At 41.6% G+C, this 25,479-nt stretch overlaps 1 protein-coding gene across 2 annotated transcripts in view; it reads left to right on the forward strand.

The window, feature by feature from the left end:
- Positions 1 to 71: 71 nt before the first annotated feature.
- The window catches only part of Hsf5 (heat shock transcription factor family member 5), a 43,477-nt gene continuing 18,069 nt past the window's right edge, over positions 72 to 25,479 (forward strand). The window contains exons 1-5 of one of the 2 annotated variants that reach the window (XR_879708.3): positions 72 to 1,578; positions 6,418 to 6,792; positions 15,265 to 15,362; positions 19,284 to 19,805; positions 21,743 to 21,917. Coding sequence is in view for 1 of the 2 variants with exons in the window: in NM_001045527.1 (NP_001038992.1) it covers positions 945 to 1,578; positions 6,418 to 6,792; positions 15,265 to 15,362; positions 19,284 to 19,805; positions 21,743 to 21,917 (1,804 nt within the window). In the remaining variant the exon portion in view is untranslated. The remainder of the gene's footprint in view (positions 1,579 to 6,417; positions 6,793 to 15,264; positions 15,363 to 19,283; positions 19,806 to 21,742; positions 21,918 to 25,479) is intronic. The other variant, NM_001045527.1, reaches the window with a different exon arrangement.

Here is a 25,479-nt window from a genome sequence, read left to right on the forward strand (position 1 = left end):
TGGTATTGGGATTGAGTCTAGCTTAATGGATAAAGCGTTCGCCACTGGACTAGCCTTGTTGTACACCGAGTACTGGGGAGCTAAAGGCAAGAGGAATAAGGCAAGTTTAAGGTCCAGGCTGGGCTTTATAAAAAAAACCAAACCAAACTAGTACCCATGGGTAGTCCCTCTTGTATTTTGGGTTTGTTGAGTCCCCATTCAAGTGAGGTTCATTTCTTTCTTCTCTGGGAGATCATAGCTGGTCATTAAGCACATACTTATCTTCTTTATTCCCTTCTGCCAGGTACCAAGGACCTCATCTAATTTGAATTTAAGGTGTGTTTTTTTTTAAGGTGTAACTATGCTTCTGTATACAAGATGAATGAGTTCATGTACTACAGTTACAGTATGTACCCCCAGCCCCCAACCCCTGTCATTTTTATTTGAAGAGAGCAGCAGTTCGACTGTTAGGGAAGACTGGAGTGGGTTCCTCTGTTCTCAGGAACCATTAGCTGTGTATCGCCTGAGTGCACTCTGCGTTCTGAAACCTCCGCTGGCCGTCCTGTCCTGCTGGAGCCCCTCAGAGTTTGCCTAACCGGCCGCCCGCTTTCTCCTCGGGAACCGTGGTTCCCTGGCGTGCTGCCCTCCTGGGAACAGACAGAGAGGGGCCGGTTCTGGAAGGCACGCGAAGGTAGCCTTGTGTCGCAGTGTCCCCGCTGCTGCCCTCGAAGGCGTGCATCCCAACCGAGGGGGAGGGCGGGCTCGCGCCCCGTCGGCCACCACGCGGCGGGAACTCGAGGCCCCATTGGCCACACCGGAGGGCGTGCCGGGACTCGTGCGCCAACGGTCCGGGCCTCGGCGGCCGGGCGCTGGCAGGAGGGGGCAGGGCGCAGCGAAGGCCCGGGGGATCGAGAACGGTGGGAGAGCCAGGCTCGGCGGGGCGAGGCCCAGGGCCCGGGCGGGCGATGGAGGAGGCGCTGCTGTCCACCCCCATCAACCCCAACAACTTCCCCGCCAAGCTGTGGCGGCTGGTGAACAGCCCTCGGTACCGCTCCATCCGCTGGGACGGCCGAGGCGAGGGGCTGCTCATCGACCAGCCGCTCTTCGAGGCCGAGCTGCTCAGCCCGCCCGGCCCGGGTGCCGGGGGCGCGGGGGGAGCCGGGAGCAGCGGCGGGGGCGGCGGCAGCGGCGTCGGGGCGGCCGGGGCCGAGCCGGAGCTCTTCAAAACCACCAACTTCACCAGCTTCATCCGCCAGCTCAACCTCTACGGCTTCCGCAAGGTGGTGCTGGGTGGGCCGGGGGCGGCGGGGCCCGGGCCCGGGCCTGGGGCTGGCGGGCCGGCGGGCGACGGGCCACTCCACCACTTCCACAGCCCGCATTTCCGCCGCGACCAGCCTCAGCTGCTCGTTCACCTCAAGAGGCTCACCAGTGCCAACAAGGCCAAGCTGGCGGCCGGACTGGAGGTGCCCTGTCGCCCGCCCAACCGCTTCCAGCGGCTCCTCATCACGTCAGCCTCCGCCTCGGCCTCAGCTTCTACCTCCCCGCTGCAGCATCAGGACCCGCCGCCCCAACCTGCTGGGCCTCGGCCAGAGCAGCATGGTGAGTGTGTGCCACCTAGATCCTCGCTTTCCATCAAGCACGTGGGCGGCAGGGCGCAAACACCGTTTCTGCACAACCCCAAGACTAGGTCACATCATCCCCACTAGCACTTGCTTTTCCTCTGGCAAGAGTCCGTAAGCATCTCCCTAGTCCGGGTTTAGCTGCAAAAAGGACATGGACTTGACGCTTGCTTTCCACACTTCTCTAAGAGAGTGAGCCCCAGGAGCTAACCTACTCCCAAAGCTCTTGAACCATTTACCTGTACCTAGTCTCTCCACTGTATTTATCAAAGCACTGGGTGGGAGAGGCCTCCACTGTCCCATAGTCAAAAGAACAGGCACTCTACAGGTTGGGTGCGAAGGAACAAAGTCACCAGCAAGAAAACTTAAGGCATTATTTATTTACCCAGCCAAGGAAAAGAGGGACAGGTCTCTGGAGTGCACATTTGTTCAGAGACAGGACACCTTCCACTTATTGACATGAATAGAGCGGTAGACACTGTTTATGCATAATCTAAGGGGCAAGGTTTGATCCAGTGTAGAATAGAACCAGTTTACTAATACTTGGAGTTTGATGCCCTACTTGAGATGTTATGGTTGGACAGACATAAAGCAAAACGGCTAAAAAACGAAACAAAGACCAGATGTCAAGGCTTAAGTTTAAAAGAATTTTAGAACACACACGTTTATAGTTTATTGGCATTTCACAATTATTCGGGATCGGGGGAGGGGTAGGGGGGCTGTGTAAATATTCAGTGAAAAGTTAAGAGCCCTGTGGTCACAGTATTTCATGCACTTGATTTGAAGTGCCTTTCTGCACTCTTAAACGGGTGAGGGTGGCGGTGTCCCCTTGCTCTATATGGAGGCCACAATAGACAGCTGTACCAAGAAAGCAACAGGATACAATAATCAGAATTTGGATTTTTTTTTTCACCTTCACATAGAAGACTAGTAGAAACAATTTTCATACTTTGAAGCATGGGAAAAATGCAAATGTACAAATAACACTATGGTCAGTTTCATCTAGGCCCAGTACTGAAGCAATGCTGCATTTGGAATTTGGAAGATAAGGGCCTAGGTTTTCTGTCTGTGGAGTTTAGAAGATAAGGAACTAGGTTAAAGTTCTAGTAACCTGCTGAGAAAATAACTGGCCCAGGAATGTTCTAAAGGAATTCTAAAGGAATAGTGAGCTACCTCATGGCATTGGTCCTTGATTTGACTTGGGAATTGTGTGGGAAAAGACCATGAAGACAATCCTACAGAATATGTTCAGCAGAAACTCTAGCTTGGGTTTTTTATTTTGTTTCATTTTTCAAGTCTTATTTCTAGAAGGCATAAGGAGAAAAGACAGGGAAATAACAGTTCTCTTTATTCTTTTCCTCTTAACTGTTTTAAACCAGTTGTATTCTTTTTGTTCATGTTTAAAATTACATATATTTACTTATTTGTGTATATGTGTACACACGTGCTCTTAAGGTATGGCATGTGTGTGGAGGTCAAAGGACAACTTGTTAGGAGACTGTTCTCTTCTACTGGGATCAAACTCAAGTCATCCGGCTTGGTGGCAACTCCCTGTACCCAGTGAATCTTTTTTTTTTTCCAGTTGTGTTCATAAGGTCAGTGTCCAGATTATTTAAGCAGTTTAAAGGATATTTGTTGATTAAAAAAAAAAAATCACACCTTTTTAGTGTATGTGGAGGATGTGTGTTTTGAGGCATCTCCTGTTCTCTCCCTGTTGTCCCGTCCAGCAGGGTGTTAGGATAGCCTGTAGCATAGACTTAGTGCAGAAGGCAATTGTGTTTCTCATTCGGGTGTAAAGTGATTCTTCTGTTAAGTTCAGAAACACCGTTGCAATTTGTTTGCTTTTATGTTCTAAGGTCTTTGGCTCTTCTACTTTTCCTCACCTGTTGTTTTGGGGTTTTGTTTGTTTGTTTGTTTGCTTTCTGTGTTAGTTAATTTTGGGGCACAAGGTCTTGCCATGTAGTCAGGGTTGATCCTGACTTCACGGTCTTTCTAACTCAGCCTCCCAAAGCTGGGATTATAGCCACATGCTACCTTACCTGGCTTTTTTTTTAATTCTACTTCAACTTGTCTCAGCTGTATGATTGCTGCTTTCCCACCTCCCTAATTCCCATTAATTGTAGAAGAGTCTATTTTAGGGCCTAGCCCTCTTTTATTTAGATCCACTAAATCAAGAATATACTTGATAAAAAGTGTGAACATTCTTTTTTTTTTTTTCTTAGTTTGTTTAAAGTCTGGGAAGTAAATACTCTTGTATGGATACCACAGGCTGTCCATGAGCAAAATTTGGGATTGTTGATGGATGGTTAGTTTGGTTTCATTTCCATAAAAGGAACAGAATTGTTAAAGACAAAAACTCACCATGCCCTACATTTCCAGAATTCTAAATTCAAACATTGCCAAATATACCTTAAAGATGTTCTGAAGATGTGAATGTGGTGGTTTATAAAGTTGGTGAGAGAGCAAGTCCTATTACCTAATGCCTAAAAGAACAAAAGAGAACTAATTATGCCTTAGTTCTTTAAGAAACAAATTAATGATCTTTGCTCACACACACACACCCACACACAGTTGTTTGGGCCTGTTTTTATTAATTCTTTGACTATTTTATACGATGTATTTTCATCATATTCCTCCCTCACTCCTCCCTCTAACTCCTTCCAGATCCACACCTACCAATTTCATGTCCTCTTTAATATAAAGTCGAGTCTAATTTATACTGCCCATGTACTCATGGGTGTGGGCCATCCACCGGAGTATGGTTGACCCATTAGGGGCCACACCCTTAGAGAAAACTGACTTCTTTTCCCAGAAGTCATCAACTGTGGACAGCTCCTCAGTGAGGAGTGGCCTCCTAATCCTGACTGTATTCTTTTATTTTCAGCGTCTAAGATAAGTAATTACCCATCACTGGGTTGATCAAGGGAGAAGCAGAATTTTTTTTTTTTTTAATTCAGATCTAAACTACATTTTTGGAACCCAACTAGAGATTTAACAGCCTATCTGTGAAGAGTTCAGAAGATTAAAAGAGCCATGTGCAGCATGCAGTTTTGACATGGGAGACATCCAAGGAGAAATCACGTAGGGCACAGGGTGGTTGGGGTTCTTGGCAGCTCTTATGAAAAGTACCAGTTTCTTCAGGCAAACCAGACTGTTGGTGGTGAGTTCAAGGCATATGAATGTTAGAAACTGGAAGGCAAGCAACATCATAAAAGCTGTTCTTTGTGCTTCTGATTTAGCAATTTTCTTATTAGAGTCCTTGATTTCTCAGGCTCCAGAATTTATACTGTTAGTATTCATGCATGTATTTGTTTATTCTTCGTGTTAATGCTTTATTTGCTAAGGAAATTGATTGCCATAGAAATAGAATGGGAGACATGTAAAGTGTTGAGTGATTTATAATTTGAATGGGTAGAGATTTGAGTGACATCTTTCAACATGTAGCTTGGCACTGAAGTAACACGTAAATTAAGTTTGCCTCTGTTTACTAAAGATTAGCTTAATAAATAAATTAATAAGATTAGTTTAATAAAACATGTTGAAAGGAAATTGTGAACCATACATATAACCAATAGGTAATATTCTCCCTTTGAATAAATTAGTTTAGGTTTTTTTTTCTATTTAAGAATTGTAATCTATAAAGTAAATTCAAGCTGTAATATTTATAGCTACCATTTTTTAATTATATACCTTTGTCCTTTTTTTCCTCATTTTTTTCTATCTGGTTAGATTAAAAAAAAAAAAAGAGCAAACACTTGTGTCAGAGTCTCTGAGATTAGATACCTAAAGGTTTAATCATTGCTTCCTATGACACAGTGCGAGTCAGTGTTTGGCACCTGGGAAGGGTCTCTGTAAGAGACTAACGGAAAATAAAAATGCAAGGTTTTCAGTACAGCTCACTGGGTCAGGGGCTTGCCCAGCGCATGCAAAAACCTTGGTTGATAGCCAGACCTGCAAAGGAAGAACAATACAACCAAAAACCTCATGGAAGGTAATTACTTGATTGGTTGATAAGATGAAGAAAACTAGGTGAGAGTTTGTGAGGCTGACTTTTCTACAAGGATTCCTCTTGGAGCTGAGTGTGGTGGCACGTGTCTTTGATCCTCGCACTCAGGTGGCTGAGGCAGGACAATTGCTTCAGTGCTTCTGGTTAAAACCTGGACTAGGTTGTGAGTAATTAGGCCAGATCAGAGCAACATAGCAAGACTGTCTCCAAAAAGTTAGCTACATAAATAAATATAAAATAACTAAAGGGACCAGTGAGGTGGCTCAGAGAGTAGAGATGCTTGCTGAATTCCATCCCGGCCACACCCCAGCCTACATGGTAGTGGGAAGAGCTAACTCCAGAAAAGTGTCCTGACAGCCATGCTCATGTTGTAGCAGGCACACTCAGACAACAAGGAAGCAGATAGCTAAGCATTGCATTAAAGAAACAAAACAGTAATTGAAAGGGGGACGAAGGGTGTCATATCTCTTTGTGGCTCATGTTATGAATTCTTATTTATTCTGAACATTGATGTGGGTAATAGAGTGATACTTTTCTACTTATTAAAGTTTCCAAACAGCTTGAAAGGCTGTCTGGAAAACTCCTAGTTTGTGTTAATTTAAATCTTTTGGCCACTTTACCTTTTCTGGCAGTCCTGTTAAGAATCAAGAGTTGCTTATTCTTTCAGCACTGTATTCTGAATTCATTTTTGCTAAATTCAAATTTCTATTGTGTTAAAAAAAATCTGATGGGTGAGCAGCTGTTCTGACCTTTGGTTTACTGTCTCATGGTGTACTGTAAAGCTTGTAAATGTCTTCTTCCTCTTTCATGCAGGACCAGTGGCTGTAGGACAATTTCACCGGTCATTCCGGCGAGATAATTTGTCTCCTTATTCCTACGTATCAACTTCATCCCACAACCACAGCGCTTTCCCTCTGAAAGGTTTAGATCGCACCCCGATTCCTCCCAGAACGTGGCAGAACTCCCTTGGAATGCACCCTGGACAAGTGGAGACGTCTCCCACTTTTTCAGATAAAGGGGTTCCATTTCCTGTACTGCAGAGATTTCCAACTGAGGTTACATATACGCTGCAGCCCAGCGCCACATCTGTACACGTTCAACAAGGTCCTCAAACGATGGTCAGCTCCTCCCAAAAATATAGTAACTACACACCCTCAGCGCAGTACTCCCAAGCCTACTATCCAACAGGTAGGAGACATTCAAGTTCACCGGCTTCTATAAAGGTAGTTTATAAGGACATTTATATTTCTATCGCATTTTAATCTTTGTTGTGTTTAACGAGTAGGGATATGCATTCTTAACCAGGCATTTAAAACAATATGGCTCAGTGGTTAAGAGAGTTCTTCATGCTGTTCTTGCAGAGGGTGGTAGCTCCCTTGTCAGATGACTCATGACTGCCTGTAACCTGAGCTCCAGGGATTCTCTGCCTCTGGCTTTGATGAGCCTGCACTCACACCCACGTGCCTCGCCCTCTCCATAAGCCTAGCTAAAGCAAACCCTGTATATACAATGCATAGAAAGGTTCATCTGTTCTTAAGGATTCTGAGAATCTGTTGCCACATAAAAGTGTATATTTTCAGTGAAATGAAAATTCTGTATCCTCCAAGTGTATTCCAGTTCTGAGGCTCAGCTCTGGCGCCTGCCCTGGAACTTTACTCTTAGTCCGCCTTTATTGCAACGTGTACTTCAATTTGTTTGTTTTCTTTTTTTTTAAGATTTATTTATTTATTATATCTAAGTACACTGTAGCTGTCTTCAGACACCCCAGAAGAGGGCATCAGGTCTCATTACAGGTGGTTGTGAGCCACCATGTGGTTACTGGGGATTTGAACTCAGGACCTTCGGAAGGGCAGTCAGTGCTCTTACCGACTGAGCCATGTCACCAGCCCCCTTCAGTTTGTTTTTAAGATATGTTTTTTATTTCACAATTGAGATTACCTCAGTCAAATCTTTTTAGCATTTCAGTAATGAAGCTTCATAAGAACACATACTCTTTGAAAATCAACTCCTTACAGTGTGGTGAGTGGAGGAGACCTGCACTGTTCCCCAGACAGCTCAGGTCTCAGGATACAGGCTAGAACCTGGCAGCTGCAGCTGTGACTTCATCCAAGCACGCCGAGGACAGCAGGCTGGTAGATCTCAGAACACTAGCAAATCTTTCCGTAGTTACCGCTGCTTAGAGGGAAATGGAGGGTTTTCAAATACTTTTTGCAAGATGCTATGCTTGCCTTTGCAGTACATTCTGTTTTGTAGGAACACGGTGGCAGTGGTGCGTGCTTCCTCATGTATGGCTCCAAGCTTGGCCAATGTTTGGACATCAAGACAAAGTTCACTCTCAATAACCACACAATCAAGTTAAAAAATTACAAAAATTCTCATAATGTTTTAAGTAGGTTCGTAATTTTGTGTTGGGCGTCATTCTTAACTATCTTTGGCTGTCTGTGGCCTGGGGCCATGGGTTGGACAAGCCTGCAGAGCAAGACAAGGGTCAAAGCTTTCGGAGAAGACCAGAAAAAGAAGGGACTTTTTCTTTTTTTTATGAATTAAGGCCCTAGGAGGAACATTGATTTCTGTCAGTTTTGCAGATCTAGAGAGAGCCTCTTTAAGGTCTTTGCTGAGCCTCCTAGGGAAGATTTGACAAAGGAAGCAAAAGGAATACACAGGAACTAGAAAAGGAGTTATCTCTCCTTTGCCATTTAAAAGCTGCAAGACGTGGTGACTGTGCTGTGTGTGGTATAGACATGACTGCACTGTGTGTGCTGACGTCTAAGTGTGGACTTCGCTATTACTCCTTACCTTTTACCTGATGCAAAGGCAATGCTCTGCTCTCGCTAAGCATCTAAGTAGCATCCCGTTGTGGACGTTTAGAGGTCAGCTTCCCTCTTTAGGCATGGAGCTGAGAATGAGGAAAGTAATGATGACGTCATGCCGGGCGTGGTGGCACACACCTTTAATCCCAGCACTCGGAAGACAGAGGCAGGTGGATTTCTGAGTTCGAGGCCAGCCTGGTCTACAAAGTGAGTTCCAGGACAGCCAGGGCTATACAGAGAAACCCTGTCTCAAAAAAACCAAAAAAAAAGATGAGGTCATTACTTGGCCTATTGGTAATGCTTAGCTGAGAAATTATCTGATCTGAAGAGAACCCATTTTGCCCATTAGAAAAAAATTTAAGCTTATATTCTTATATAGAAAATGATTAAGCTTTAATATTTTCCAGATTTGCAGCTACTTCTTTGAAGAAAAAAAATCTGTGCAATTTTTAAAAGTAGAAGATGGCTAAATTAATGTTTATAAGCTATCTACCTTAAATATAGCAACAAATAGGTTTTTGTTACTGATGAGTTTAATCCAATATTTTTTCTTTAAAAGATATTTACTTTTAAACAGTAGTTATGTTTAACAACTAGATCATATCCTGACTTTAGTAATGTACTTACTTATAAGCATGAATGAACTGGCTCTTACTTATCCACTGAATGTATAAATTTAATCTAGTATTTTAATAAATCAGCATTGCTAGCTAAGTTATTTTAGCTGGATTATGTATATGCATGCCATATGTGTAGGTAGGTAGGTAGGTAGTATATTTTGATTTGGTTTGGTTTTTTTGTTTCTCTGTATAGCCCTGGCTGTCCTGGAACTCACTATGTAGACCAGGCTGGCCTCAAACTCACAGAGATCTGCCTGCCTCTGCCTCCCAGTGCTGGGATTAAAGGCGGATGCCACCATGCCCAGCTATATTGTTTTAGATTAGGTCTCTGTGTAGTCTTGGCTGTCCTAGAACTCATTTTTGAGACCAGGCTGGCTGTGAACTCACAGAGATCAGCATGTTTCTGCCTCTTGAGTGCTGGAATTAAAGGTGTGCACCACCACATCTGGAGAGATAGCTGGCTTGATGGTTAGGAGTGTTGGCTTCTCTTGCGAAAGACCTGGGTTCAGTTCCCACCTTCCTCGTGATGCCTCACAATCATTTATAACTCAAATTCTAGGAGTTCGGTACCCTTTTCTGGTTTCTGTGGGCCGGGGGGGGGGGGGTGGTGGAAACTGGGTGCTTTTAACTCTAGCATTCAAAAGGCAGAGGCAGTCATATCCTCCCAGCAGAGTCCTTGATTATAATGGGCCCTTGGCAACATTCTATTGAGTAGAATGAACTGGTTCTAGTCCCAGCTTTTAATTTAGTTGTCTAATAGGGCCTTTAGTGAGTTATCATTTTTCCCAATCTCTCATCCTATAAGGAAGCCATAACAGTTTGGGCCAGAAACGGAATAACCTGTGAACAGGTTTTGTAAAAATTGAAACACGGGCTGGTGAGATGGCTCAGCGGTTAAGAGCACTGACTGCTCTTCCAAAGGTCTGAGTTCAAATCCCAGCAACCACATGGTGACTCACAACCATCTGTAACAAAAATCTGATGCCCTCTTCTGGAGTATCTGAAGACAGCTACAGTGTATACACATATAATAAATAAATAATCTTTAAAAAAAATTGAAACACTACTTACATGTAAATGATAAAATATTTTAGCCAGTATGAAAGAACACATTTGTAATCTTAGCACTTGAGATGTAGAGGCAATAGGTTCAGGAGTTCAGGGCCAGCCTGGGCTATATGAGAACCTGTCTCAGAGAGCATCTGCATGCATGCACACACACACACACACACACACACACATGCACACACTCACGCACACTAAAATATTTTCAAAAATCAGTCTTAAATGAGGCTAGTAACTAATAAAGACTAAATTTATATAAATATATGCTTTGGGGCCCAGGAAGATGGCTCAGAGTTGGTTTATAACTGCCTGTGCCTCCTGCTCCAAGGGACTTGGACCCAGTGCTTTGTATTGGCCTCTATGGACTCCTGCAGGCCCACATACAAACCCACAGAGAGATAAATACATAATTAAAGTACAATCTTGAAATGCAAGATACATAAAATATTTGTATATTTTTATTTAAAAATATCTTTTATTATTTAAAATTGCTTTTTAATTCATCCTTAGGCAAAAAAGTTAGTTATCATCATTCATTGTAGCTCTGGCTGGCCTGGAGCCCACAGAGGTCTGCCTGTGTCTGCCTCCCACGTGCTGGGATTAAAGGCACTCGTTGTTTTTGTTTTGTTTTTGAGTTTTCTGTCACATCTATTGATTTTTATAAACCATTGATATATATAGATTCACAGAGAATGGAAACAGAAATGCTGTCTTTTGCAAAGCTCTCGTTGTTTTTAAAGGGCTTCTTGGGGTTGAGGCTGGGTTCTTGTTCGGTTGGATAGAGCCTAGGTCTCTGCCATGCTAGGTAAGTACTCTACCATTTATAACTTGCTTACATTCACAAGTTTGGATTTTAAGGTTTTAACCTTACGTAATGTAAAGAAACAAATATACAATATGGAGGAATGTATTTCCCAGTGTTTTGTTACTGTGCTCAGATACAACTTAGTACACAGAAAAGAGGGACTTGTCTCCAGAAAACTCTTCATCTCCCAGAAGAAACAGAGCAGAACCATGCCATCTTTATAATAAAATGTATATACTCAAACGTTAACTCTTCCCCTGACACCTTACACTCGCCATCACCACCATGTGGTCCTCAGACCTTTTCATCTCCCCAGTCCAAAGTCAAGACCCGAGTGGCCTGCCATCTGTCCTGCCATCCGTCCCTGCCATCCGTCCCTGCCATCCGTCCCTGCCATCTGTCCCTGCTTGGGAATTTGACTACTTGGATACCTCATATAAGTTGAATTATGTAATATTTAGTGTGTAAATTTGTCATTGAAAACTGTACAGTTCATTGTTACTACATTCACAATAGTCACTAACTCATCATCCAGAGTTAGCACCATACAAGTGGAACTGTACATCTAAGCAATGGCTTTTCCTTTTTCCAGTCCTTGGCAATCACTAACTTTCTGTCTATGAATATTGAATACCTCATGTAGAGTCATATAATGGTTACTCTTTTGTTACTGGCATATTTAATTCATCATAATATCTTTTTAAAAAGATTTATTTATTTATTGTATATCAGTACACTGTTGCTGTCTTCGAACACAACAGAGGAGGGCATCAGATCCTATTACAGATGGTTGTGAACCTCCATATAGTTGCTGGAATAGAACTCAGGACCTCTGGAGGAGCAGTCAGTGCTCTTAATCACTGAGCCATCTTTCCAGCCCCATTATAATATCTTAAAGGTTCTACTTTGTAATATGTGTCAAAGTTTCCCTTTTAAAGATGAATAATAATTACACATACAAGTACTAACATTTTGAAGGATTCTAGATTGCTTCCACTTTTTAAACTATTGCTACTCTGAACATGGATATATAAATTTTGTTTTGTTTGGGAAAGAATATTGCTGTGTGTTCCAGGTTGGCTTCAAACTCGAAGTCTTCCCTCCTGAGTGTTGAGAGCCCAGCCTTTTATCACTATACCCAACTTACAAATAATTTTTTTTCAGGCCAGAGGGTGCTGACACATACCTTTAATCCCAAAACTCAGGAGGCAAAGGCAGGTGGATCTCATTGAGTTCAAGGCCAGTGTGGTCTACAGAGTGAGTTCCAGGACAGTCCAGGCCCCATTAAGAAACCCTGCCTCAAAAACCAAAGACAACAATTTTTTTTTAATTTTTTACAGATTTCTACTTTCACTTATTTGAGTATACAGATACACTTCAACTTATGATGGGGTTATGGTAGCATGTTCTATAACCTAATCGTAAGTTGAAGGTTTACTAAAATTCACTTACTATGCCTACCATTCAGAATTTTCATGGTTGAATAGTAGGGCATGGTAGGGTATTGGATGCTAGGAACTGGGGCTCACTGTTGGTGCCCAGCATCTCAGGGGTAATGAGCTGAGGAACAGATAAAGTTTCAACATACAGTTTATACTGAATGCATATCACTTTTACACCACTGTAGAGCTGAAAGATTATAAAGCACTGTATCCCCAGGCGACTTTTTCTTCACCACAAATGAAATATTACAGCTTTATTTGCTATAGTTACTTGATCTTGAAATTAAATATATTATTACAGCTACCATTTCTTTTGAGCATTTATGTGAGTGGGCATTTTATCACTATTAACACTGCTGACCTGGAGTAGATTCAAGCTGAAACATTATATGTTTGGATGATTTCCATAGAATAAAGTACAGATGAGTTTGTTAGTAATTCTGGATTTTTGTTACTGAGAAAAATTTAAATGTGTTCTACTCTTGTTTGCATATCACATGAGTTCTAGTTTGTCATTTATACTTTCTCTTTTTAGCTTTTTTTGTTTTGGTTTAGTTTGTTTTTCTTTTTTTGGTTGTTTGGGTTTTTTGTTTTTTTTGTTTTTGGCTGTTTTGTTTTGTTTTGAGACAGGGGTTCTCTGTGTAGCCCTGGCTGTCCCGGAACTCACTCTGTAGACCAGGCTGGCCTGGAACTCAGAAATCCGCCTGCCTCTGCCTCCCAAGTGCTGGGATTAAAGGCATGTGCCACCACGCCTGGCTTATTCTTTTTCTTATACATGAAAACCGAATTCCTTAAGTGAGCACTGCCTTCAGGAAGACAAAGCAAGATCTTTATATAGAAGGAGTGTCTGAGGACACAAGTTAGTTTTATAATGTTATTGCTTTCATAATGCACAGTACATTAATTTTTCATATTTGTAGCACAAACTTGGATTGTGCTTTGCCTATACTGCATACTAGGCTAATTCCACACTCTGCTCTTTTCATTGACTGTACGAAGTAAGGCTGCACCGGTAATCAGGAGTCCGTGGCAAGTGTAACTTCACAGGCTCTCCTTTCGTTCCATTTCTCATCTCTTACTGGACACCGACTAGCATTTATGGTTTGCTGTCTAATTACACACTAAAAGCAGTTAGCAACTCCATATTATAATGGCACTCTCTGGGGTATATTGTACTTTTTTTCCTCCGACAAATTTATTTTAGATACTAGCTTAACAGCTATTCAGAAAATGTAAACAGTGGAGTCCTGCTACTGAACCATCAGAGAAGTACAGAAGTACGTGGTGGTCCTTGCACCGCCTCATTTGTAATGAGGCATCGCTTTTCCGGACAAGGAAGGGAAGCCCGGCCGCTCTTGCCTAGGTCTTTGCTGCCACTAGAGGGCTAGGTCTTCCTTGTTAACAACCAGTTCTACAGCCCGAAGGTCCTCCACAGTGACCTGGATGCACTCTGTTTCCCAACTTATTTTCTCAAGTTCAGTACAAAACGAGCCACGGTAGACTATCCAGCCTTGTTACTGTTGGCAAATTTCTTACTATCTTTGAATTTTAGTGTACTTACTTTTTAAATTAATGTTAATCTGATTGTCATTTGATATCAATACACACGAAGCATCCACCACTGTGCTCAAAACGTGGTAGGCATTCAACACACATCATCTTCCGCTTAACCCAAAGGCGTGGTGATGAAAGTAACTGATGCGCATCCACTCTGTGGAGGCTTTCTCTGGAAGGAGCTCAGTGCACTAAGACTGGGCCTGTAAGCATAACTGTTCCCGTGCAGAGTTTGATCTGTTCAAAGTGGCTTAACCATAAAGAAATGGAAAATATATTTTTGAGGTTTTTTTTTTAATGCTACACAACATTTTTTCATTAAAATACTATATTGCTCGTCATTACTATTCTAAGTGTTTTGTGCACAGTAGATCATTATGGTCCTTGAAATAATCGTACCAGGTAGGTCCCTGTTTTAATGGAATGAAAACTTTGAGGCCTGAGGTAATTAACTATGTTCAGATATATAAAATACTGAATTATGGAGCCAGGCTACAAAACCAGGCAGACTGAAACTAGGACCCACATTCCTAACCATTTATCTAAATGGCAAAAAATGTTTTTGCATGTTTTTCAGTAGAAAACCATTGCATTGTTGAATGGTAGATTGGAGAGTATTTTTAACTTACTTCTAAAGCCCTTCAACCTCCAAATAGTTGTTAAAATGATTGAAACGATTATTTGGGAACTACGAATATATTTTGCTGTTTTTAATGAAATGAAATTACTTTCAATAAGAATAAATATTTGGTTAGAAAAATAACAATATGTTTAAGTACTAAAGAATCAGTTACTGATGTAGCATAGCTGTGAGAGTACCTGCCTCCTATACACGGAGCCCTGCATGAAGTAGGCGCAGTAGCTCATGCCTGTAATCCTAGCCCTTGAGCAGTGGAGACAGGAGGATCATGAATTCATGGTTGCCTTCAGCTACCTGTGAGTTTTTGGTCAGCCTGGTTTGCATGAGACCCTGTCTCAAAACAACAAAAGAGAAATTATAAAGATAGACATAACCTTTTAAAAATTGATTACAGCAGTTATAGTACACACATTTGCAAACCTAGCTCAAGAGGGAGGGAGAGTGCTAAGTGGGTAACAGGCGCTCAAGGCTAGTCAGGGATAGACACCAAGATCTTGTACGTTTATTATAGGCCAGAGTTTTCTAAAAGCAATTGAAAGCACCCAAATGTGTGCACACGTGTGTGTGTGTGTGTGCACGTGTGTGTGTGTGCGTGTGCGCGTGTGTGTGCACACGTGTGTGTGTGTGTGTGTGTGTGTGTGTGTATGCATGTATACATGAAGACAGCTACCTCTGTGCTGTATCTTACTTGGTTGACGGCTGTTTGTGTTTGGATGTGTTCCAGCTGTGCTGCAGTGCTGCTCTCCTCCCACCCACATGGACGCCCTCAGCAGCTGTGTCACTCCTACTGCCTCTTCCTATGCACACTGTAATTACTTCCAGGTAAGATTCCTGCACACGCTGTGCTTCACAGTAATAGGAATCTGGCAGATTTTCAAAGTAGAAGCCAAAGATAGCTGGGTTTGTGGGCTTAGTTTTCTGAGTTCTAAGTGAAAGAAAAGAGGGTTGATGTAAATGATGCTAGAGTATTAGTCTGGCTGCCATGATCCAATATAGGAGCGATCAATTTCATGTAGCCTTTTGTGTCTGGGTTTTGCTTTCCCTTTTTGAGGCAGGTGCAATATCTTGCTTTATAAACAGAACTGGTCTTGAACTCATGCTCCCTATGTCTCTGCCTTAATGCTGGACCACAGGCGTGTATACCACCACGCCCAGCTCACACGGAGCCCTTTAACGTTAAGTTCCTGAATAGGGATGCAGGCTCCTCATAGAGCACTTGCTTGCCATGCACAGGGCACTGGGTTTAGTCGCCAGTACTGAAAAAAAAATTAGGAAAATTCAAACTCCTTCCTTAGTCACTCTTCATGCCAGTTGTTCAGTAGTCTCGTGGTTTGTGGCCACAAAATTCTGCAGCAGAGAAATGCAACGTATCCATCACCACTGAAAACTATTTTGTATTATACTGTTCTGGGCTTTTTCAGGGTAAGTTGAATATGCAAAATGAGATGTTTGACTGCTGTTCTCCTTTAGCCTTAGTATGCATGTTGTAAACACTGTACTTCAAATATCTTGTCAACATTTCTAAGGAAATAACTGCTTTGTTATAAATAGTTTATATCGATGCTTTTAGAATAAAAACAGGTATTTGGGAGGCATAGGCAGGTAGATCTCTGAGTTCAAAGCCAGCCTGGTTTACAGAGTGAGTTACAGCCAGAGCTACACAGAGAGACCCTGTCTTAAAAACAAAACAAAAAAGATAGAAAGAAAACAGAGTGTATGCTATGCATTTAGTGCTAGTGCTATAATTCTTAGAGTGTTTGCCCAGATAATTTGTGTGTGCATTGTGGTGTGTGTGTGTGTGGTACTGGGGATTGAACCCAGGACCTCACATGTTAGTTAGACAAACACTAACACCAGCTCAAGAGAATATTTTACTAGTGGCATTAGGGTATTCCAAAAGACATTCCTTCTTATTTTTACTTTTTAAAATAGAAAACATGGGAAGTAGATAATCAGACATTGTTTGAAGAATGTAGAATCTATTAGAGGTGACTTAGCTAGCCTCTCTCTCCCTCTCTCTCTCTCTCCTTCCCTCCCTCCCCCCCTCTCTTCCTTCCTTCCTTCCTAACAAGGTCTCCTTCTATAGCCTATGCTCTTCTGGAATTCCTATGTAGCCCAGGCTCTCTTTGAACTCATAAAAATCCTTCAGCCTCCTGCATGCTGGGATTACAGATGGATGTCAGCAACCACATTTGGCTTAGTTGGCCATTTTTGGTGGCCATTGTTATCAGACTTGACACCTTAAGTCCATCTTCTTTAAAAGGATATACTTAAACCACAATGAAATGTTCTTGTTTGTAAATTTATTCTTTTATTTAGTTTATGCTACAAATAAACTGAAGATGTTTATGTCTTATGTTAAAACGTTAAATACGTATTATCTGAACATTTGTATAAACTCTTCTTACTGTACACGATGACAATACATGTTAATCTAAGAAAAATGGAAATAAGTATATATAAAATTAAAAAATGGGAAGACACAAAATGTTTAAGATTCCATTGATTCTTCAATATACTAAGTACCAGATGTAGTAATCCAAGCACTTGGGAGGCAGAGGCAGGTAAATCTCTGAGTTCAAGGCTAGCCTGGTCTACAGAGTGAGTTCTAGGACAGCCAGGGCTACATAGGAAACACTATCTCAGAAAAAAAAATCTACGTGGTACATTTAGTGGCATTGTTGACACCAGTGAGGGTATGCCTGAACAGTCAATGTAGGACTGGTCAACAAGATGTCTCAGCAGGTAAAGGCACTTACCACCAAGTTAGACCTCATAAATTCAATCCTTGGGGCCCTCATAGTAGAAGGAGATAAAAATAGACTCCTGCAAGTTGTCCTTCATCCTACACACACACACTGGTGGCACTGGAAAACAGAGAAAGAGAGAGAGAGAGGGGGGGGGGAGGGAGGGAGAGAGAGAGAATAAAATATTCTGGAGGAAAAAAGGTGGATCTGTTAAGAGCCATGACTAAGAGCAGAATCAGGCAAACCTAAGCTCAGACACAGGTTCTGCCAGTTACTTCAGCATCAGTTTTTAGCTAGGCATGGTTGATTACATATTCTTGTGACTCCAACACCCAAAAGGTAGAGAGGCAGGCAGGTGGTTTCAAGTTTGAGAACAGCACGAGCTACATAGTGAGTTTGAAGCTAGCTTGGGCTATGTATTGAGATCCTGTCTCAAAACAAAATATAAAACAAACAAGCAAGCAAGCAAACAAAAAACCAAATATGATTTAAAAAAAATAAAAAAGTAGAGCAGCTGATGGGTCAGTGCAAGTTCGCTAACCTAAATTTGATTCCCAGAACCCATGTGAAGGGGAAAGACTTCATGGGCTGTCCTCTGACTTTCACATGCATGGCATGGTACACATACCATCCAGCACAATAGTAGATAAATCAATTAGAAGGTAAAGCTTATCATTTTAAAGTGGAAATCACTGGGTTGAGGGTGAAGCTCAATTGGCAGCGTTCTTGCCAGGGGTGCATGAAACCCTGGTTTGGATTCTGAAGGACCTTATAAACATTATATGAGTCACGTGATTGTAATCTCAGCAATCCTAGAAATAGAAAGGTCAAAAGTTCAAGGCCATCCTCAGACGTATAGGATGTTCAAGGCCAGCTTTGGAGGTAAAAGTCCTTTTTTTTTTTTTTTTTTTTTTTTTTTTTAAAAAAAAGGAGGGAAGAGTATCACATCTCATAGGGCTTTTGAGAGGATTAAATGAAGCAATTTGTATAAAGCACTTAGCACATATTTAAACTCAAACGGTGATATTGACTATAGTAACTTGGTGCTTATCCTATCTGAGTTTACAGTATTTACTCTAAACATCTACACAACCCTTGGAGTATATCAGTATATTCAACAATGTCAACTCTTCCTATGTCTTATTTAATTACAGCTCTTTGACATTTTTTATTTATAATCTCAAATAATAAAGTACATATTGAATGTCTACTCTAGTTAAAGCATTATTTATAAGAACATATCTCTGGCCTTAAACTTATGATGATCCTCCTCCTGTCTCTGCTTCCCTGTCTCTGCTGGGATTAGAGGTGTGTTCCTCCTTACTCTGCTAGGAGAAGATATCTTCAAGATAGAAATATAACAACTATTCTGGTCTATTGCTTTATTATAATGCAATCTCAGGAACCAAAGGACATTTGACATTCCACCCATTTCCCCCAGGGCATTTGGGACAGAGTATTAGTGCCTCCCCCTGAGTTTGTAGAAGGATTGATGGGCTTATGAGCATTCTGTGTTTAAAATCTCCTTATTCCTTAAATAATGTATGGTAAATAAAAGTGACATTTTGCTAGCCTTCATAGAAGATTGTAGTATATAGACATTTTGTCAGCAAATTTGGGTACTATAGCCTTTTAACATATATTTTAATCCTGAGAACTAGCAGTCCATGCCTGTCTGTACTAAACTCAACATGGTTGAGGTATGGTAGATATTAAAGAAATGTTACTAATAATACATTTGAAGCTACCACTGCTGAAAAGTAAGTTAGCCTTTTGGTTTTCTCTGTTTCTTTTTGTGATGTTGGTAACTGAAGCTAGGACCTGAGTGTGCTGGGCATTGCTCTATCATTGAGCTACATTCCTAGCTCCACTTTCAGGCTTTTGTTAGTAACTTCAACTTTACTGTATGTAGCATTCATGAACTTAAATGTTACTACTTTCCTCCTTAATTTTATACTTGATTTTATCCAAACAGTACTATTTTCTCTTTTCCCAGAATCCTCCAATGCAATCTTCCTATCCAGTTGAATTTCTGCCTTCTAATTGGCCTTGCAGTGCTACTGATGAAAATAAAAAGACAGAAGTAAATCTAGAGGCTGTCTTTCAGATAGTAGATGAGTTGCACTCCTCCCCTAAGCTGGAGATGGTAAAGGTGGAGCCTGTTGAGACTCAGTGTCCGTCATCTCAGGCTAACAGAGGCCAGCATATCTTACCCAATGCAAACAGCAGCAACCCATCTTCCACCAGTCAGGCTAGCCAGCTGGAGCCACTCACTCCTGTAGGCTCAGATATTACGTCTTTTGTGGTTGGAACAGAACAAGCAATTACCTGCTCTCTACCACAGTCACCTGAGTACATCTATACCATCCACACAGCTCAACCTTTGGAAAATAGCACAATGCAGGAATCTGCAACCATCCAACAAACTCATGTCAAACTGAAGGAGCAGCTAAATCATAACCCATCTCCGTCTTCAGTAGTATTTGTGCAGGAAGGGCTACCATTCAGCACACCGCAGGTAAGAGCACAAACGAGAATACTAACTAAGCCCACAGCATACATTGTTTTTTGCTAAAGATGTTAGTGAAGAGTTTTTCTAGATGTTATTTAATGTCAGTTCATTGTGGTTTCCAAAGGGATCATGTCCCAGTAGTTAAGCAAAAAAAAAAAAAAAAAAAAACCCTCAGAAGTTTAACCCCAGCCATTCTCCAACTGTGATATAGTCTGAAATGAGCCTCTAGAGAGGCGAATTGATTGATTAAGGTCTAAATACTGTTTTTAGGCTGGTGGCACATGCCTATATCCTAGCACTTAAAGAGATGGAAGCAGGAGGATTGCTGAGAGTCTGAGGACAGGCTGAGCTGCATATAGTGACTTCAAGGCCAGCCTGGGAACTGAACCTGGGTCCTCTGCAAGACCAGCAGTGCTTTCAACTGCTGAGCCTTCTCTCTAGCCCCAATTTCTTACCTTTTTTTTTTTATAACATCACAAAATGCTATTAATGACTTTACTGGGTTCATATTTCTTACTAATCTTGCATTACTAATCAAACAAAAACTAATTAATGAAAAGTACATCCAAAGTAACCCCGCCCTTGGGATGCTGAGGAGGGAGGCGCCACCTGGGGATGGCTGATACTCAAGCCAAGAAAGTAAGAAAAATCTATAATTACTGTATACACACCAGCGTAGCCCTGCAGTCCATGTTGACCTGGAATTCACATTTTAGCCAGGAATAACTTGGACCTGTATATCCTCCTCCTCCTCCCTCTCAGGTAATGGAATAATAGTCATATATCATCATACCCGATTCATTTTGTTTGCTGTATAGGGTATTGTTGTATGTAGTTCTTTTGAAAATATTTATATGTATATAATATGTAAGTATAAAGATTTTAATTTTATCTTCTCTCTCTGACTTTGGTGGAGGGTGGTGGTGGGGGTATTGGTGGGGTAGTGGTGGACGATAGTACTAACGGGATGGAATACAGATATTTGCTCCTTCTGGTTAAGTTATTGTATTTGGATACACTAAAAGATATGCCCAGCTGATATAATTTCACTACCTAGGCAAGCATTGTACCACTGGGTTATACCCTTATCCTAAATGCATTTAGATTTCTGTCAATTCATTGTCCTTTTTGAGACCATTAAAATATGTGTTATGATGATATAATTTCAGCCTCATTTTAAGCATTCCTATAGAAATAAAAGCTTTGGTGTCTTCATAATTATATGCAAACTACTGGATTGCATGTCTTGAACTGCACATACACAGTGGTTTCCTTAATATACTTGACTATTGTAGCTCATTTTGAAAGCTGAATTTTAACTTTTAGCTTTATTTCATAATGCAGTTATATTTTAAATAAACTTATAAAGAACAACATGGCAGAAGTTTGTTGTTTTGACCAAGGGTTTTAACATTCCAAAGAACATTTTGGAACCAAAGAAACTCTAACGAGGATGGATAGAGATTTTATAGAGAGTGAGGTATATGTGATTTTGATAATGTATTCAGTACAGAATACAAAACTAGAAAAATCGTGTCCATTCCCCACTGACACCTGCCTATCTGTGACATCCCAGTGTCAACTAGTAAGGGTGTCAGCTTAAACGTCCTTCTACAGTGAAAGGATACATAGTGGCTCTCAGCAATTGTGTTTAAATGTCTTACTATATTGTAAGTCATTAAAAGCATTCAGCCTCATGGTATGCTCATCAGTAAACATTTTAGCTTCGTGTGCATTTCAAGGGCTTGAGAATCTGGGAAACCTATGTCTTACTCTTGAATATGGGTAAATCAACAGTATCAAGGGTAATGACCTTCACAAGCAGGAAAACATGCTTGTGGGATCCTGTCCTTTAATAGGATGTCTTTGATAATATATATTATTAACCTTTAGTAGGTATCTGGAGGTAAGTGTAAGAATAATAAGTGTGTTTAATATTTTAGGTGGATAGCAGTATAAAATGCCAGACCAATCCCTCGGAGAATATCTTGCCTTCAGAACAAATGGGATTCCTTATTTCAGAAATGGGGCCTGCTAACAAGTCTACTAAAGACACAGGTTTATCCACTCCAGCTAGATACAGAGAGCGAAGAAGCAACTCACAAGGAAAGTCCCCTGGTAAGGATGAAATAGTTTTATGCTCTAGAATGTATAGCTCTAAAATGCTAGGAACTGAACCTCGGGATGTAATTCATATATGAATGATATTTTATGTATCTTTATTATTTATAGTCATATTATGTCTCTCATGTTGTTTTATATAATTGTAGTTTAAACTAGTATTCATAGCTACCTTTGAAATGCATATAAAATAGTTGTTTTCCTAACAGTGCATATAAGAACATGAGGTTTCAGAGGACTTGGGGAGACGACTCAGCAAGGAAAAGTGCTCACTGCTCAAGTGTGAGGGCCTGAGCTCCACTCTCTGTTCAGTTAGGGGTTTCTTTGTGTGGTTTGTTTGTTTGTTTGTTTGTTTGTTTTTGACTCAAGTAGGGGTTATTATTTGCTAAATTTTCTGAGACTGGCTGGGCCTTGGGTGCCTTCTTGGTGCTTAGAGCACTCGAACAAGAGGTTACTAGGAGCAGGGGGCAGGGGTCTGAAGCCACATTCCTACTGTGAGGAGCTGGGGGTAGGTGTCTCTGTATTTTTAACTCCTCCTCTCTCCCCAAGTGAATATTCAGCATTGCCAAAGATCTGCCCAGGAAGCAAAGTAGCCTAGTTTATCCAAAGGCTGAAATAAGTGAGCTTAAATAATCACATCACAAAAGGCAGCTCATTGGGAAGACTGAGACCATCACTTGGAAATAAAGGGGGAGGGCATACAGAAAGGGTCAGAGCACAGTGGAGAGAGGATGAGCTGTAAACACAGCAGCTACACCATAGATCTTAGAGGATCAGGCTCCCGCACACACAGGCTTTATAATACCAAACAGTCTATTTGTTCACAATGTTAAAGGGCACCTAGAAATAGCTATAGTAAGGGATTGAAAGTTGTCTGAAGAATGAGCCCAGAAAGGCTGTGTCCGAAGATGGCCTGCCACTCAGGAGAGAGGAGCTGCTGGGCCTTCCTGTTGACCACTGTTTTGCAAAAAGTGCAGAAAGGGTGGTAGCGCTAGTCGTCCGCTGTCGCCGGCTTCCCGGTGGCCGCTCTCCCGGTGGCCCGGCCCGGTCACGCTCGCTGCCTGTGTGCCTTCGTCGTGGTCTGCTCTGACCCCGCTGTTCTCGCTGCGATCATCGCGCGGGCTTCTGCAGCCCTGCCCTGGCCTTGCCACCTCCCTAGCCTCTAAGGAGGCGCGGCCTGGAGCTCCGGTTCCGCAATGCCGCGCGGAGGCGGGGCCTCCATTCACCTTTTTAAAAGCTGAGCCAGTCCACACTGTACTCTAACTCTAGAGCTGATTGCTGGGGCTCACTGGCCACCGGCCTAGTTCCTGGTTCCTGAAGACCCCTGCCTCTTATTCAAGGAAATAAGGTGGAGAGTTGATAGAGATACCTGGAGTCTTCCAGTCCCGGTGTGAATGCATGTGCATTCCCCCTTACACCTCCACATATTCACAATAAACGAATGAAAGAATTGAACCATCAAAATATTGAATATATTAAAGAAAAGTAAAGAATTTAGATTAACTTAGATAAGATGAAGGGTAACTTAATAATCATCTTCAGATGCTAAGGATTTTATTAACAGATAACAGAGTACATATTTATTTGTGATACAAGAAGATTAATGACACCAAAGATAGTGCCTTAAGCACATTATAAATACACTTTAAGGCATGAATGTGTATAAGTGGCATGTTTTTGTATGTGTGTGCTATAGGAGTCTGGTTATCTATTGGACACCGGAGCACTTGTAAATGGTTCTTTGTTTTGAAATGGGCCCATCCCAGGCCACCCTCAGACTCAGGCAGTGATTCTTTTGGGTCACCCTTATTAATATGCAGGCGCATAGTGCCATAATCAGCTTTGAAACCTCCCTCTTAATGACTTGAGTACATTTGTATTTTTTAATCTAAAAAATTTCTAATATTCAAATCAAGTCACTGTACTCTGCTCCAAACATTTTTTTCTTTTCTTTCTTTTTAGACAGGAGCTTACTATGTAGACCCAACTCACCTGGAGCTAATTGTGTAGCCCAGGCTGGCTTTGGCTTCATCATCCTTCTGCCTCCCAAGTGCTGAGATGAAGGATATGAACCACCAGTCCTTGCTTACAATGGCTAATGTAATATTCTCAAATTAGCCAGATGCAGTGAGCGGCTCACTCCTGTAATAGTAGCAATTGGGAGGTTGAAGCAGGAAGACTGCTACTATTATTATAGATGAGGGCTAGCCTGTGCTGCAGAGTGAACCCAGCTCAACACATGAAATGCAGTTACCAATATAACTTATTGGTAGAACACTTGCCTAGAACCACTAGAGAAAAACAAAACCTCAAGTTAAAGGTAATTCAGATTATTGCAATAAAGGCAAATTAATTAATCAAATTAGTCACCTATATTTTAAATATTAAGAACTTCTTTGAGAATTTATTCAAAAAACATGAAGAGAGTACTCAGGGGCGGTCACAGTGATATACATCATACTCCCAGCACTTGGGAGGTGGAGACATTGTGAGTTTGAGGCCAGTCTGGGCCACAAATGAGACCCTGGCTCAAAAACCTTGAAAGAAAACAAAAATGGTGCTCGGACTGAACCTCTTCCTTCAAAATATCTTTTGACTAAAGCTGTCTTGTGAGTTTCCGTGGTTATGCTTAGCTGAGCTTAAACCAGCACCTTCTGGGACTATGAAGGAGTCCTGGGGACGAGGCTTTAAGGTCAGATCCAGCTCAGATCCTCCAAGCCCTGTGTCCTAAGTGCCTGGTGTCTACAGTAATAGGATAGGGCCTTGCCTTCAACCTCTGGGAGGCCACCAAAGGCAACAGAAAGAGCCTGAATTATTTTGGGAATCTAGTGGACGCCCCTGACCAACAACTTTAAAGGGGTTTCTCTGCCTGCCACTTCCTTCTTTTCCTAACTCCACAACTAGTCCTCTGTTTCCCTAGACAGCTTTGCTTCTCCTTCTATGTCCTCTATGTGTAGGTGATTTTATGTATCTATGTAAAATCTGGGCCTCACAAACAAGAGAGAACATGATATTTGTCTTTCTGAGACTGCCTTAATTGGTTTAGCATGATTACCTCCAGTTGCATTTGTTTTCCAGCAAACAACATAACTTCATTCTATCTTGAAGGAAGTGTTGGAGACTGAACCTAGAGCATTATATTATGCATGTCAAGTTTGCACACCACCACAGCTGCCAACAATGCCCTAACATTGCTCTTTTTTATGGATAAAAAATTCCATTATGGATATAAGTCACATTTCTCCTCATCAGTTTGATAGACACCCAATCCAGCTTTTGTTGCCTGCTTCTCATTAGACTAGTCGGAAAGATTACTGTGGGAGCTGAACAGTCACATACTTTGGAGAACAGGTTTACTAATTCTTTAGCATTTTAATCTTTTTTTTTAATTGTCATATATACATTTGTACATAGTAATGGGTTTCATAATCTTAAAAAAAAGATAACATGCATTCTTACCTTTACTCATTCCTGTTGAGAGTTAAAGCAACCAGAGATCTCATTTAGATCATTTTAATCCTGAACATGGTGTTTGATGTCTGACTTGTTCACCCTCTCC

This window comes from Mus musculus, chromosome 11 (assembly GCF_000001635.26).
Source record: "Mus musculus strain C57BL/6J chromosome 11, GRCm38.p6 C57BL/6J".
Classification (NCBI taxonomy): Eukaryota; Metazoa; Chordata; class Mammalia; order Rodentia; family Muridae; genus Mus; species Mus musculus.